Source organism: Perca fluviatilis, chromosome 21 (assembly GCF_010015445.1).
Source record: "Perca fluviatilis chromosome 21, GENO_Pfluv_1.0, whole genome shotgun sequence".
Classification (NCBI taxonomy): domain Eukaryota; kingdom Metazoa; phylum Chordata; class Actinopteri; order Perciformes; family Percidae; genus Perca; species Perca fluviatilis.
The window spans coordinates 23,611,147-23,628,925 of record NC_053132.1 but is presented as its reverse complement, the minus strand read 5'-3'; the positions used below and the strand labels follow the sequence as shown (position 1 = coordinate 23,628,925).

General features: G+C 39.2%; 1 protein-coding gene across 4 annotated transcripts in view; it reads right to left on the bottom strand.

The window, feature by feature from the left end:
- slc39a11 (solute carrier family 39, member 11) overlaps positions 1 to 17,779 on the bottom strand; it is a 168,934-nt gene that overhangs the window by 149,256 nt on the left and 1,899 nt on the right. For all 4 annotated transcript variants that reach the window (XM_039787897.1, XM_039787900.1, XM_039787899.1 and 1 more), the window contains exons 2-3: positions 16,759 to 16,876; positions 13,667 to 13,705 (exon numbers count right to left, since the gene is read on the bottom strand). In XM_039787897.1, coding sequence (XP_039643831.1) covers positions 13,667 to 13,705; positions 16,759 to 16,866 — 147 coding nt within the window. In that variant the 5' untranslated portion in view covers positions 16,867 to 16,876. The remainder of the gene's footprint in view (positions 1 to 13,666; positions 13,706 to 16,758; positions 16,877 to 17,779) is intronic.

Sequence of the window (17,779 nt, the reverse complement as noted above, 5' to 3'; positions counted from 1 at the left end):
GCCTTACATGCTGTTTATTGGAGTCTCCTTGGCCTCTCCTTTACACTGGCTTACAACCCCTTGTTCATTACAGTACACATGGCATTTGGTTTGTTTCAGCACATGAATTGCATTTATAAAATGAATCTCAGTGTCTTCCATTGGTGAGCCAGAGAATGGCATGCATTATGAGTGCTCAAGGTAGGAAGCAGGAAAAGGTTTTGTAGGAATGAGTAACTTTGTTTTTACTAACATGGAAGGAGTTTGTCTGTCCTTCGATTTTCTCGACAACAGTTTATCCAATCGTCTTCAAAATTGGAGGCTGTATAGCTGAGGACTCAAGGAAGTGCAGTGCTGAGCGAGAGCTCTTGAGATCTTGAGGGACATATTTATTAGTAGTGCGTTGTGTAGATACTGTTCTTGTTGAGAGGGGACCCCTATTAACTAACTGTTTAACTTGTTTTTCTGATGTTTCTTTTCTGTGTTTCTGGTCTGTTCAAAATAAAAAAGGATGGGACGGCCTCTAGACTCACCCAGTAAGAGCGTTCGCCCCATGTTGGCTGTGTCCTGCAGCGGTGCAGGTTCAAATCATACCTGCTGCCCTTTGCTGCGTGTCATTCCCCATCTCTCTCCCCCTTTCATATCCATCCACTGTCTAATAAAAGGGAAAAGCTCCAAAAAATAATCTTAAAAAAAAAAAAAAAAAAAGGATGAATGACCTAGAGCTGTCAATCTTCCTCTATAATACCATTCAAATTTAATTTGTTATTCTTTTTATATTCTAATAATATTAAAATATTTAATGCTCAAATTCAGCCTGTATGTATATGTACTTCATTACTCTGGCTTATGCAACGTCAATGCCACTATAAGCATGTGGTTGTTGTTACACGTTCTGTCCACTAGAGGGACTTCCAACATCAGCCTGGCCTTGAAGGGGACTTACGTCATGGCGCTTTGCATTACTTGCACGCCACTTTATTTACATTAATTTTCCACCACGAACACACAGTGACAAACACAAATCAACAGAGAACTCTGTAATGTAACATTATCTAACAAGTGTATTAAAGCTGCTTTGTTGTTAAGGCTAACAGTACTTGGTTAGCACAATGACATCACGTTGGAAAGCACAGCCAAAACAATTTGTCATAAAATAAGTAACAATAGTGTTAGCCACGATGCTAACGGCATTAATAACTAAGCCAAACGGTGTTGTCACTACTATTTTAGTGATTTATAAGCAACCTGTTTCTTGCTGATTGTCAAGTTACTGAGAATACAGCTGTTACAAGGTAACTTTAATATATGAAGTCAAAGCTAACTCTGACAGCTGTAGGGCAGCTAACATTAACTTTAGCTGTCTCCATGAAGCTCCCAGCTAAGCTCCTATTACACGCGACACAGCTAGGAAACAAGAACGCGCTAACTAATGATAACATTAGCATTATAGCTCATTAGAGTCATGTTAAAACTATTTCCCATCCGTCTTCCAGTACTAACGTTACTTGGTACGTAACGTTATAGCTCCGTGATCTTAAGACCTCACAATGCCTTGCGTTTCTCACTCCCGTCAACTTGTAGTTCATCAGACGTGACATGACAAAAGCATTTTGTTTTCACATGCGGGTAGGCCAAGGTCGAGAAGAGGGAGATTAGCTAACTTTACCAAACATATTTATAAAAAATAAAATCACAAATAGTAATTTCAGCATTCGAATAGCGTTGACTTTTTTTTACTATTCGAATAATATTCGACTTTCGGAATTCATTCCAACAGCCCTAGAATGAACTATACAAAATAGGTTGCATTGCTATTTCTACCAATCACCAGGAGAGGAAGCTCCTACGCTAATATAACTAGTTTGTATTGGCTAATACCTTTTGGACACAACATAATATCATCCACATTACGTTCACTGGCAACAGTTTGTTCCAATGCAGCGGGTAGTGTGACGTTGCTACACAGCAGTGAAAACTTTACAGCCAATGAACATTGTTTGTACATGATTCATAAACTGTCTGTGGAGAAAATACTGTTGTTTTTATTCAACTGAGCCCTGACTAGAAAAAGCGACTTTATTTCAAATGTTCCTGGAAAATAACTTAAAAAAACAGAGAACTGGGCTTAAATGTTGCCCATTAACGTCATTCACTTTAACAGCTTTCTCTGACACTTCCTTCCCCGAATAAACAGCGTCATTACCTAAAACAAGCAAAGAGAAGTGAGACTGGAAGAATAGATACATAGATTTATACAGAAACAAAGAAAATATTAATTGTTGCTAATCTTTGCCAACAATAACAGCTGAGAGATGCTGTGATCTGGGACAGCATGACGTGATTTTCTGCTGTGATAAAGACCGTATGGCATGCCTGCGTGTGTGTGTCCATCTGTATCTGAATCTGAGGGTGTGTTTGCATGGGTTGGATTCTGGGTGTTTGAGTTGGGGGGGGGCAGCAGATGTAAAGCACGGGAACAGGATGGCATCTGAATCATATGACATGCAAAAAGAATGACACATGCAGGTTGTGGAACACCCACCATCTGCACAAGTAATTTATGAAGCAAAAAAAAAAAAAAATAACAGTGACCTGGAAACATACAACAATTGTCCACAGACAGAGTTATAACTTAAAGTGCTCATATTATGCTCATTTTCAGGTTCATAATTGTATTTAGAGGTTATATCAGAATAGGTTTACATGGTTACATTTTCAAAAAACACCATCTTTTTGTTGTACTGCACATTGCTGCAGCTCCTCTTTTCACCCTGTGTGTTGAGCTCTCCGTTTTAGCTACAGAGTGAGACATCTCAATTCTGTTCCATCTTTGTTGGGAGTCGCACATGCGCAGTAGCTAGGTAAGGACTACTAGCCAGTCAGAAGCAGAGTGTGAGGGTGTGCCATGCTAGCAGCTAGGCGAGCATTATAGCGTGCGTTACAAAGTGACTACGTTTGTCTCTGAAGTAAAGGCTGGACTACAATAGAGCTGTTTGGAGCAGTTTGTGAACAGTGTTTTCTGTTGGAGATGGGGAGACTTTGGGCTTTTCTACTTTGTAAACCTATAACGTGCACAAAAAAGATATATAACACAATAAAGGAAAGGGGAAAAGCAAAAAAGCATAATATGAGCACTTTAAGAGGGGAATTCTATTTGAAACAGCAGTACGCTCGGACCAATTTAGATTTATTGTTATTTATGTATTTAGATTTGTGGGGTGGTTTTGTGGAATAGTCTGGCCAAATCGATCAAACAAAGTATAAATATAGTGCAAATCAAAAAATAAACAAAAAACGTACAAAGGATATATTTTTGAAAAGCACAGAAGGAAGGAGAAGGAGAGTGAAAACATCACTGATGTTAATGGTGATTTTTTTTGTTCTTTTTGTTCTTAATTTTGATCAAGTGGAAACAAAAATTGGACGAACATTTTTGCATGGTTTAAAATAGTGATGCACCGATGTGAAAATTGTGGCCGATACCGATAACCGATATTAATATTTCTGTTATGGCCGATACCGATATTTACCGATGTCGATATCTCTGTAGGATACAAGTGTGTCCTGAATTCACACTATGAATAAGCCAACCAGCCAAGAGTATTCACAATAAACATCTAACTCACTTGAGACCAAGTCACTGTATTCTGTGAACATTGTACAACAGTTCAAAACTTTAAAGTACAGTAGTAGGCCTTAAATGGCCAAAGCCAAAAGTATTGAAAAAGGTAAAATGTGAAAATGGAGCCAGAACAAACTGGACTGAACAGACACCGGCTTTTACAGTCTTCTGAACTGTAAGTACAGTAACTTCCAAGTACTTTAGGGTTAGGCCTAACCCTCAAAATTATAGAAATTGGTGCCTTCTAGGCCGAGATAAGCCAGAAAATGTGTTTTTGGCTCATATGGATGAAAGACACCAAATCCCAGAATGCACTTGCTTCGCTGCTTAGACTCCACTCCCAAGCCACGCCTACCTACAGACCGACAGTGAGGCAGCATTCAACTCAACCCAAATGTGTTTTATTGTCATTTCAACCATATACACGAAACAACATTTCAACGTGGCTCTAATGGTTACACATTTAAAATATATAAACGACATACGAAATAGGTGTTTACAGTCCATCAAGCGCTAATGCTAGTATGAGTTAGCTGAACTTTACGTGTGTGTGCAATAGCTAAATGTAGCAGATTATAAACACAGTTGTAAATTTGCGTGAAATGTATAATGGTCGGCATTTACTAGTCACAAACTCCCCCAGCAGTTAGCATTTCGTTGGATACGAGCAGCTAATTAAAGCCCGTGTTAATACAGCCCATTTCCACTCTTACCCGGCAACATGTTTCCATAACAAGAAAAACCGAAGTCTCTGAACTTGCGATGGGAGTTTCGTTGAAGTTGGATGTACTCCAGTTTGTTGTCTAATGAGCAGACACTTGCAACCAGGATTGATGGAACAGGTGGCTGGCTAGCGTTAGCCCGCTCCGGCTGCTGCCCACTCCGGCCGCCGCTGCTGCTGCCCGCTGTTCAAACTAACCTGTACGGCGGGCTGCAGCAACCTCTTATTTCCGAACATTCATCTCTCCCCCGCTCACCGAGGGCCGGTGGTTTACTACATTTTCCAGTGTCCCACTTCGCCGGCAGATTCCGTCTGCAAAAACCAACATCCCCGCCCCCAGACTCGCTGCTGCTGCTTCTTCTTCTTCTGATTTCGGCAGTATAGACGCTGTTAAGCATATTACCGCCCTCCACAGGTCAGATTTAGATCTAAATTCTCACACACACGTCAAATACACAGGAATGATTCACATCGGCCCTATTCATCGGCCCTATTTTGACATCGGAACGATACCGATGTGGAAAAAAAATGACCATATCGGCCGATATTATATCGGCGGCCGATATATCGTGCATCACTAGTTTAAAATGGTCTGTTTGGTTAATCAAATTGGATTGAGATTTTGTTTGTGGTGAAGACTGGGGGTAGGACTTACGCCTATGCCCTCTACCTATCCCCTTTTCGAACGAGTCTCGTGTTATGATTTATTTATTTTTAATTTTTCTGCATATGCTTGACAGTAGAGCCCATTATCTGTAGGTTCTCTTATCACTTTTTGAACTATTGTTCATCTTACTAACAATTATTCTGTACATTACAATCTCTCTGAGAAGGCAATATCATGAGTCTGAGTCACCTCAAGTTTTTTACCTGTAGTAACATTTGATTTGATTGACGGATTCTATCTCATCTATTCTATCCAATATGCCATTTCAACACACTCAACTACGTGTATATTTAGTACACGGATATAGCAGCAAATGTCACCGAAACATCAATAATGAATAAATGTTAATGAAATGACTAATGCCAAACCACATTTTTATACCATGTTCACTTGTACACTGTACACTGTAAATTAACTTGAATACATGTTGAAATTGTACTGGCTGAGATTAGGTCAATTGTGAGGACTGCACAAATAATTTTAAAAACATCATGTTGGCCAACTCATTAATATATTGTAAATATTTACTTAAGCAGGATTTTCATTTCTGTAAGTAGGAGTAAGTAAGGAGTTGACTACATCTCACAGGGTGCATGTTGGTTAGAAAAATCCAATCAAAGAGCTTAAAATTCCTGCAAATATTTGCATACATCTTATAATATATTTAGCTTTTTTTTTTTTTTTTTTTTTTTAAAACCACATCCCTTTAAGATTCTGGGGCAATATGGTATGCTGTTTTGGCGGGGGAGAGTGTATAGCTCCAGACACGGCACCCCTCCTCTTCTCTGCTTCTCTTCGTAGTCGTCCGATTCATCTACCAACCCTTGTAGGGCTGGCTCAGGTTTGCCTTGGACCAGCTCATAGTTATGCTGCTAGAGGTCTAGATTGCCGGGGGACTTCCTTTGACACAATGATCTCCTCTCTCTTTCCATCTGCATGTATTCATGTTCCAGAAATGCTTGTCACTATCTCCAGGGAGCTTATTCCTCAGAGTCCTTATGTTTTCTCACCTCTCAGGCGAGGCTTGGGTTGGCACTTAAATCCCGGTTGCAGCTGCCACCGTGGTCCTGCTCGACGCCCTGCTGTGCCCTACTATGCCCTACTAAGCACCGCAACGCATTGCCCCGCCATGCCCTGAACTGCTACAACTATTATTTCTAGTCATAGTTCCACTATCCACTATCTTTACAGTCCCTCCAGAAAAACGCGATTATGCGATCGCATAATTCAATGCATAATCAGCCAAAGTCCGCATATTCATTTTTCAAATATGCCGCACTTTCGCCGCATAAATTGCCAATTTCCGCGCAAAATATGCGGTGCTTGCATGATTTCATAATCCCCGCATTTTCGTTGCAAAAAAGTCACATCTTAGCAGAAAGTTGAAAAAATGTTGCGTTTACCTCACACAAGAGCAGCCATTTTCCCCTGTTGCCATGGGAACGTTATGAAGTGACGTAATTACGCGACGTAAACATCATCGAAAAGCAGGTGTTGGAGGATGAATTTGACATGTACTTTGAGTCTCTTAAGTTGGTGTCCAATAAGAAAGCTATCTTAATATCTGATGTCTACTCAAATTCCTTTAAGTGCTCCTGCTGTCTTTTATTAACGATTTTTGAAAATCTGTCTCTTTTGTATCTTTTATTTCCCTCTGTTTAGACTATTACTTTTATTTTTACTTTAATAGTATTTGTAAATATTTTTGTATCTTATTTGTTTACTTATTGCAATGAATATCGGTAAACTATTTTTGGAAATTAAGTTTAAAAAAGCAGGGTGTTGGGGAATCACTTTTTTCATCAAACTGCAGTTTTTGCAAGTTCCCGCAATTTTTGCAAGTTCCCGCATTTTTTGCAAGTTCCTGCAATTTCATCGCATAAAATTGCATAAATATCCCGCATATTCCATCGCATTTAAAAAAAAAAAACATGCCGCATAATCAAGGATTTTTGCCCGCAACAATCACAAAAAAACTCTGCGTTTTTCTGGAAGGACTGTTTTTATTGTTAGTATAACTGCCACTGTTCATCATTCCAACTGCTATAATTATGAACTGAATTGTTTTGATCACATTGCAAGAACAAATTTGAGTATCGCTGCTCCTTTAACGTTAAAACTCTGAGAACAGCTCCAAAAAGGACAGGAGCAGGGTCAACCACACCTCTTTCAATTAATTCGTTATCCATACTCACTCCTGTTTTCAAATCGAATTTTGAAAGAGTGCGATTAGCTAATGGTGAAGACCACGAGCGATTGAATGTGCAATACTTAGTTAAATGTTTGGTGTAACATTTGGTTTAACATTTTTATTCCTCTTTTTATTATTATATTTACTGATTTTTTTCATTTATTTCAGAAATTTCAGTTTCATGTTATAATGCTCCATGACATCTTTTATCTTTTACACGGTGAATATTGAACTTAAACCAAACTTTTTTTAATAATTGCAAATCGAATCGCAATATCTGGCAGAAAAATCGCAACTAGATTTTCTCCCCCAAATCATTCAGCCCTACTCTTCAGGTGAAATCCCTCTTCAGGTGAGACTCCATGCTAGTAGATGTGAGACTGAGGTAAAAAGCTTGGCAGCTGGGTGTATTTCCTATGCTTTTCACAAGAAAAAGAGAAAGTTATGGAATAAAGGGCAGGAAGAAATTGTTTAAAGAATGCTAAAAACGCTATTTCTGCTTCTGCTGACCATCGTCAAGGACTGAAAAAGAATCCCATCACTAAATGTAACATTCCCTCCGTCAGTATCTGCCTCCTATCTGTTTGAACTTCTTATATTCTCCATGTGCAGCCAGAAAGCAATCCCAAGGCTGCTCAGGACATTCTTCTTTGAAAACAACAAAGGGATAAGAGATCTACTTCCCTACTATTTCCATTTCCATTCAAGTCCCTTAGGCTTTTTTTTCTCAGAAACTGATATAGCTGAATAGTTGATTTTGTCCAATATGAATGCCAAATGGAGCAGTAACTTTGTCACTCGGCACAGCCAGATCGCAGAGGCACAACATCTGAGAGTGCAAAGGACTGCCGTTTACTGCCTGCATTCAACAAGCACAAAATTGCATAAGTTGGGTACCTTTGGCCGCATCACTTAGTCTCTCTCCATCCATATATCCTGTATTATTAATACTGATAGCTTCTTAGCATTTTTTTCAGGTACACAGTAAAAATAACAGCTCCTATTTTTTATCTTAATTGTTACAAAACCAATCTGTACTTTGGATGTCTGAGAAGTCTCAACACAGGGCTCGACATTAAGGCTTGTCCGCTTGTCCGGGACAAGTGGATTTTTTGGAGGGCAAGTGGAAGAGAAATGGACATGCCCCACTGGACAAGTTAAAACTCACACAAAATAAAATGCCACGTTACTTCACGTTATGTGCCACTCATTACGTCCATTATACCGATTTTAAACAAATAAATTTTTTTCCACACAATCCGGGGCAGCGGACCCAGCTGCAGAAGGTCAGTGGGCCGCTAACATTAGACCCAGCCCGCTGTTCAGCTCATTCTCTGTAAGCAATGCAGCATGAAAGCACGGCGAGCCAGCCGGTGTAAGTTAGCTAACGTTAGCTTGCTAACGTCGCCTTACCGTTACCCCCTCTCCACATCGTTCACAGAAAACGAGCCGAATACAGATGCCACTTGTCGCAATAGCAGTGTGCTTTGTGTGGATGAAGCATGAAGTTAATCCGACTCATTTAGCGACTGGCTCCCTGCCTCGTAACGTTACTACTCCGCTGCTCGTTTGTCCGTCAGTTATTGTAAAACCTCAGCTCCGCGACTCGCCGGATTAAATATCAGCTAATAATCAACTGTAAAGTAGCTACACCTTTTGAAGGATCCTTTGGTAAATCAGCCTCTGCCAGGTAGAAAGTGAAATTGTATAAAAAAAAAAACATTTAGTGGCAAAATCCATTGTTATTGCTACAAAATTATTTTAGATAGAGTATAAGTTCAAGTCACCACTACCTGTCATATCTCTATATATTGACTCAGTATCTCAGAATATAAATTTAGAATCTCAAAGTAATGAGAACATTTTCAATATTGACTTAGAATCTCAATATATTGGCTTAGTATCTCAATATATTGACGTAATATCTCAAAATATTGGCTCAGTATCTCAATATATTGACTTAGAATCTCAAAGCAATGAGAACATTTAAAATATTGACTTACAATCTCAATATATTGACTCAATATCTCAAAGTATCTCAATATATTGACTTAGTAACTTAGAATATTGACTAGGAATCTGAAAGTAATGACAAACTTTAAAATATTTACTTAGAATCTCAATATATTAACTTCTGCACACCAGCGTGCAAAGTACAACTATTTTTATTATGGAGATCCTTTTTTCTTGTTGAATGGGAAATCTATTGTTGGGACACGTTTGTTTCTACTGTTTCAACTGAATTTTATTAATGTTGATAGAGTTTGGATGCTTTCAACGGTTTGTTCGAATTCTACATTAGCAAAACACAAAAAAAAAATGATAAATCTTTACCCGGACAAGTGACTTTTGTGCATGGCCAAGTGAAACGTAAATGTACTTGTCCAAAGGACAAGTGCCTCAAAAAGTTAATGTCAAGCCCTGCAACATTTGAATTAAAGCACACACTTACAGTAAGAGAAGCCAAACCAAGGTAGAGCAGTAATTAGGAAACCAGTCCTACATTTGTATATTCTGCTACGGGCCCGGCTATTCATAAATGATAACTGATTTATACAGGACTATCGCAGCCAAAAACCAAAAAATATAATATGCAAGGAACAGAATGAAAAATCTAGTTTCTTATTAAAATGAATTACTGTAAAGCATAGTATGCCAACAAGAGGCTGTACAATTGGAGAGCCTGTATCAATAATTCACAGTGTTCATGCTGAGTGGCTCATCAAAAATATATTTCAGAAAGATATGCTCCTCACAAAATTGGAAAGACGTTATGCAGATGTCAGACAGAAACACCCCTCAGCTCTTCCCTGTCTATATCATGTCACTGAAATGTATAAGAGCATCAGCACAGCCTGGGACATGATTGAAAAGCAGTTAAGACCAAAGAATAGATAATTAAGATTAAGGGTGATTGAGATGCGATCTATATTTTCTGCCATTCGCTTTCCTTAAGGAAGCGTGGACAATCTCTCATCATTTGGCATTAGACTTATCAACTCACTTATCTGGGCCTGTCATTATCAACAATCTGAGAATCACAATGAGGAATCGCAATTATGTTTCAACACGACTAAAAAAAAACAAAAAAAACATCCATTTCACATAGGTGGCTGTGGGTCAGAGCTAGAGCGGGTTGGTTGTTCTGTATCTATGGGGTTGGCCCTCAACCACAAGACAGGATGGATGGGTTCAATGCGGAGATGGAATTTATCTACATTGTACTTAGGGCTGGGCAATATATCGATATTATATCGACATTGATATATGGGACTACATATCGTCTTAAATTTTGGATATTGTAATATCTTGATAGGACATAAGTGTTGTCTTTTCCTGGTTTTAAAGGTTGCATTACAGTAAAGTGATGTAATTTTCTGAACTTACTAGACTCTAGTTGTTCTATTATTTGCCTTTACTCACTTAGTCATTGTATCCACATTATTGGAGATAATTTATCAAAACTCATTGTGTTAATATTTTGTGTAAGAATCAATAGTCACACTACAATATCGCCAAAATATCAACATTGAGGTATTTTGTCAAAAATATCATATTTGATTTTTTCCATATCACCCCGCTCTATTTGTAATGTACAATTGTTTGTGACGAATAATAAAGCTTCTTCTTTCTTCAAATAAGGTATATGACAGTTTTTTTACAAAGCTGGCTACATTCAAGAGGTCAAAGTTCTCTGAAAATCAATGTTATAATTTAAAAAAAATGCTAAGAACTGTAAAATCAAATTCATGAAGATGTCTTATGGCATTTTCACGCAGGGAGGCAATGAGAGTGATTTGCACGACGCAATTACATACAAAGTCAATGCAAAGATGCAATGCGAATGACGTGAAAGCCTATCAGCGTTGAGATTCTGGGGAAGGTGGGGAAATTCGCCGAGCTGTGACCTCCTCCGGATGATGTTTCGTAGACCAAGGTTATTATAGTTTTGCATTTTTCATAAGTTTTTATTTTTATTTCGTTTTGACTTTTTGTTTTCAAATTCAGTTTAGTTTTAATTAGTTTTTAAAGTGGGTTTGCTAGTTGAGTTTAGTTTTTACTTTTTGAAAATACTTAGTTTTAGTTTAGTTTTTATTTTGTAATATGGGTTATTTGTCGGGGGCGAGATTAAAAAAAGGTCAGACAAAAGTATTTGTGTAATAATAACTCAACAAAAACATCATACAATTTTAGAAATATGTAGGCTATTCACGATGTATTCAACAATAACACCAGTACATAAAATGTACATATGATGATGAGCACAAATATGTAAACAGTCTACACAAGACGCCGCAGTAAGTGCAAAATGTGTATGTGACGTGTGCCAGGAAAAAACCTAAACAGCCAACAGACTAAAGAAGACATACATGAACAGTTGTTTTGAACTTTGGTTTGAGTAAAGTGACAAACTTTTTTAAGTCATTCGACTCCCACAGTTATGTAGACATCCAAGTATCAATACACATATTAACCCACGCTTCCTCACGCTTTAGTGTTCATGCGTATTTACTAACCAGCAGCTATCCGGTCGCCGGTGAAAGCCCACCTGTAGTGTTCTCTGTCCTGCGGTTGTCTCAGTCATGCTGCCTGGCCCTGTACCCATACATCCATGCCCCGTACCCATACATCCATGCCCCGTACCCATACATCCATGCCCCGTACCCATACATCCATGCCCCGTACCCATACATCCATGCCCCGTACCCATACATCCATGCCCTGTACCGGGGTTAGCTTCTGTTTCGGGGAAAGGGGGCTTTGTGTACTCCTTTACCTTGTTAAGGTAAGCTAGGTTAGCCTCCTTCTCCTTGTGCGCGCTTCTCAAATGTACTTTCAAATTCGTGGGATTTTTCCCTTTAATAAATTGTCCACATATTTTACCACCTTCCGCTGCAAGGCACTTGCTATTCATCCAATAGGACTCTGCCGCTTTCTTCCGACTTTCGGTACATGATGCCAGGCGAGGGGCATGGACAATGTTGCGTTCAGTTGGACATGGAATGTCAGAATTTCTGGGTTCCCAATTGGAAACTATGTGTCTATAGACCTGTTTTAGACAGTCTATGCCGACTGTCTGAAATAGGTCTATGGTCAGAAATGTCAACTCTGAAAGATATAACGTTCTTTGCTCTATGAAAGACATTAAAAACTAAGGACATTTACTCAATACATTTTATGTTATCTTAGTTAGTTTTGCAAAAAGACATTACAGTTTTAGTTAGTTATAATTTTTTTGTAATCCCTTGTTTTTATTTTTATTTCAGTTAACGACTTACTATTTTTTCCCCCACCTAGTTTTCGTTATTTTGTTCGTTTTCGTTAATGAACTCTGATCCAGACATGACGGCGTTTGGTTTTCCGACGTATCTGGGCGTTCCACAAAAGGTACCACAACAGCAATAGAGGTTTATTTTGACTAGGTTGATGACGGAAAGAAATCAAAATCATGAAAACGATTTAGTGCCAAGTTAGTAACACTTACAAGGAATTTGCCATGGTGGATGGTGCATACATAAACATAAACATATTAAAAAGGAAATAAACAATAGCTGTAAAAGAAACTGAAACTAATCTAAAATGTTGCTGAAATGTTGTCAGTGCCTACAACTCTGCACCGGTGTGAGTAACGCATATAAACACAAATGATCCCAATATCATCACGCAATCAACCTTGCATAAGTAGAGAAATGCAAATTTCCCCATTCTGTGTGAACACGGCATTATAGTTTTCTCAGTGGAAGGGTAGATATAAGGTTAATCTTTATGCTTGTTCTATTGTGCAACCGCCTATAGGGTACAAAAATGAAGGTACGTGTACTGCACCTCACACACTGTGTGGAGCCGTTCGTCCTATAACATTCCCTCTTTTATGACCTTTTAATAAGTTAAGCAGCTTTGCAGCTCGCCTAAATCCCAGCAGAGATATAGTACAAGATAGCTTTCATTATTACATTTTAAATATTTTAATAGACGCCGCTCGGAGACTCCACACTTTGTTAGATTTGCCACCGATTCCCCTCTCCTGACACACTTGATAAATATCGGCTGTGAACTGCTACCCCTCAGGAAATCAAAATATGTAATTGTAAGAGTCACATAGTGAGGTTTACGCAGTGTATTTTCTACTGCAGCATAATACCTCTTCAGACATGATAAGGCCAAGAACTCCTTCGGGGGGGGTGGGGGAATAATCTCAAACTTTTAAGAATTAATGTGGCATCTGGAAGTGTCAGGCTTTGTCTGTCTCTGGAAGAAAGTCAGCCTGTCACAGTGAAATGACCAAAAACCAATCACAGAGCAGCATCCTCCTACCTGTGCTCTGTGTGTGTGTGTGTGTGTGTGTGTGTGTGTGTGTGTGTGTGTGTGTGTGTGTGTGTGTGTGTGTGTGTGTGTGTGTGTGTGTGTGTGTGTGTGTGTGTGTGTGTGTGTGTGTGTGTGTGTGTGTGTGTGTGTGTGTGTGTGTGTGGAAATCTAACTCACCCCAGCTGCGAAGCCTAAACTTCCATCCAAAATGCGTTTCTGAAAAAGGCAGATAAGGAGAGAGATTGTGCGAGTCAGTCAAATCAATATCTTCAAACCCCTCCGTAAACCTCTTATTGTTGACATAAGCGGCAAAAATGCAACATGTCCCAAGAGTCAGAAGTCCACAGATAACAAAAAACTGAATCTACCAGTGAAACCATTCTGTCATGAGTTGTTTCACGTGATGTCTATTCCACCGGTAATACTGGAAAATCTCAGCTTTGGCAACAGCCGCTCAGTGGCTAAGAACATTTAAAACTAGAAGAGCACTCAAGGAGTTAGAGCTCCGCCAAGGCACGCTCTATATCACAAAGTTGATCCGGTGTGAATCCTCCATGTCGGAAAGTCATTTTTCCATTTATTCCAACGTCACATGAATGCAGGTACAAACACCCTATCTTGCAAATATTGACGAAAGTGATTCAGATTCACTCCAAAATGTAATGGGTTCTTCCTTGGCGCATGCTAAACCTTTCCACCAAGTTTCATGAAATCCGGGCCAGGAGTTTATTTCATAATCCGGAGGTAAAGATTCTGTTGTAAAATTTATATCAAATTGGTCATTAATTTGCTGTTTTCATGTAGAAAAAGTGATTATTTTATCACAGATATATCTGATCAATTTTGTGCTTAGATGTTTTTCGTAGACTCGCATCTGACAGAACAGAAAATCAATCCATATTTCAATCTATATGTTTCCGCTTCAAGTCCATTTTCTTCCGTTTTATACATGTAACTACAGTTATTGAGTGTTAACGTGGGTGGCCTACACTCAATACTGCGCCTGAACGCATCCTATTTGACACAGACAGAGCACTGACGCTGCTGCTCCCTGCTCAGGTGCTGCTTTCACTACGTGGGCTGTGTAGACGTTTTAGACACACACACACACACACACACACACACACACACACACACACACACACACACACACACACACACACACACACACACACACACACACACACACACACACACACACACACACACACACACACACACACACACACACACACACACACACACAATTTGTTTTAATCGCGATTAATCGCCAAATTTCTATAGTTAATCGCGATTAATGACATGTTTTATCACATGAATAAAATTATTTTGCATTTCAGAACACTTTTTAAGTACATATTAACAATGGAAAGCAATTCCTACCAGTGTATTTTGATTGGGAATTAATTATTGCACAATTCCTCCAAGTACCTAACCTAACTGAGATGTAACACTAACACTTTGCTTATACAGTACAAACAAAATGGTCCAAAACCAGATGCCACAGCAGGACATTTGTAACCTTTACATTTTTCTAATAAGGAATGTAACAATTCTCCAAAAAAATTATACAAACAACACAGTCCTAAAACCATATGCTGATATACATAGTCAATATAGTGTGCAGTAACTCCTAAATAATTTTGATTACTCACTGATGTCCAGTGATCACCGGTTAATGAGACAGCGTTTGCACTTTGCAGCAGTTCCAGTGTGGCTGCTTTCTCCGTGGAGTACAGGCTGTGTGTGCATGAAACTATTGTCCCCCTCGACGACTTTTTAAAAGTAAACTTTCCATTCAGAATCTTATTGCCATCCATTTCGGCGTCTCGCGCTCGCCATCCACTCAAAACGCAACGTTAGCCTGTTACCCTTTGGCCGTGTGTGCGGCGTGCCTGTTGTTTTTTTTCCCGGTCTAGCTAGATCCGGTCTTGGTGTTGTAGTTTTTCTAACGTTACTAGTTGTTGCAACAGCATGTGGAAAAAACTACAAAGTTTGCTCGGCCAAAAAGAACGTTAATCTCGCCGGTAAAATGGGTTTGCATTAACGCCGTTAATAACGCGTTTAACCTGGCGATATGGAAAAAAATCTAACAACATGTCCTGTTCTCTTTATTTATATATTTTATACTGTCCAACCAGTAAAACATGTCCTGTTCTCTTTATTTATATATTGTATACTGTCCAACCAGTAAAACATGTCCTGTTCTCTTTATTTATATATTTTATACTGTCCAACCAGTAAAGAATGTCCTGTTCTCTTTATTTATATATTTTATACTGTCCAACCAGTAAAACATGTCCTGTTCTCTTTATTTATATATTTTTATACTGTCCAACCAGTAAAACATGTCCTGTTCTCTTTATTTATATATTTTAATACTGTCCAACCAGTAAAACATGTCCTGTTCTGTAGACATGGTCCTTATTTATTTCTTCATGTTGGACCAGTCCAGTATGACCGTCAGCTGAAATAAACCTTGTGCAGTGTTTCCTTTAGGATTTTTGTTAGCAGTGGGGGCAGGTCCGAACACCCCCCCCCCATGAAACGGAACTGACACTTTGCTGCAACACAAACAAATATATTTATTCTCCTCTATTCACACACACACAATGAGGCATATCTTCAGTTGTGATTGAACTGTATTTTTTGAGTTACTATATAGGCCAACTTTGAGCGTGACATATAGGCTAAGCATTCTGTAGCAAATAACAATAAACCCACTATTAATTACATTATCTTAATAATAAAACGTTCTCCGACATGCACTCTAACAATGCAGCCCTATTTCTGATACCGTGGGGGGCAAACATGTTGCCGTGGGGGGCCGCCACGGTCAAATCAACATAGAGGAAACACTGTTGTGTAGCCTATTTGTTATGAATCTATTTTGATGCGTTTTCCCGTAACTTTTGTAATTTTACATGTGTTTAAAAATATCGAAATTAATATCGATATCACAATATTCATAATTGATATCGCAAGATCACATTTGGTCAATATCGTGCAACCCTACCAACTCTACCAGCACCTCTAGAGCTCACTAATCAACATGTTAGACCTCATGTTGTTTGTACAAATCAGATACAATGTGTTAGTTAGTAGGGGTGGGAGAGCGCTATCTTCTCATCTAACTCCTGCCAAGTCGGTGGATAAGCATACAGTATATACCAAAATGCCAACCATTCCTTTAAAACAATGTGTAAAGTGTTTACTGCTGTACTACAGCTGTGCATGTGTGGGGGTTCTGGGTTCATACAGGACAATACCTGTCGGCTGGAGAAGACAAACACCAGGGCTGCTCCGGCAGCAGTCAGAGCCCAGGTGAACAGAGTCCCCAGCAGGGCCTGGGTCACAGGGCTGTAGCCTTCCAGCATGGTGCCAGACCTGGACAGACAACACACAAACACTCAAAGCAACCTCACGGCACATTCACATTATACTGGAAGATGTGGCTAATAATATCTCGCCCTTATCGTTCCACGAACGACTTTGAGAATTGGAGTCTTAAAATCTTTCAGTAACTAGCCTGCTTTTAAAGTGCTCATATTATCCTCATTTTCAGGTTCATAATTGTATTTAGAGGTTATATCAGAGTAGGTTTACATGGTTTAAATTTTCAGAAAACTCCATATTTTTGTTGTACTGCACATTGCTGCAGCTCCTCTTTTCACCCTGTGTGTTGAGCTCTCTGTTTTAGCTACATCACACTTCTGTACCATCTTTGTTGGGAGTCGCACATGCTCAGTAGCTAGGTAAGGACTACTAGCCAGTCAGAAGCAGAGTATGAGGTCGTGCCACGCTAGCAGCTAGGCGAGCATTAAAACGTGTGTTACAAAGTGACCACGTTTGTCTAGAGCTGTTTGGAGCAGTTTGGGAACAGAGTTTTCTATTGGAGATGGTAAGTCCCTTTAGGGAGAACTTTGGGCTTTTTCACTTTGTAAACCTATAACGTGCACAAAAAAAAAAAAGATATATAACACAATAAAGGTAAGGGAAAAAGCCAAAAAGCATAATATGAGCACTTGAAATACTAGGAGCCGGTATTTATGATAAATGTGACATGTCGAAGCGGCTGTGAAACTTTTTAAGATTTTTTTTTTTTTTTTTTTTTGTAGCCTCTATTTGAGAGAATGGATGAAGACAAGAAAGGGGGGTGACATGCAGCAAAGGGCCGTGGGTTGGTCTCGAACCTGGGTGGCTGTGGTAAGAACTGAGCCTTTGTACACGGGGCGTATGCTCAGCCAGGTGAGCTACCAGGGCTTACATTTGGGATTCCCAAGTTTAGAC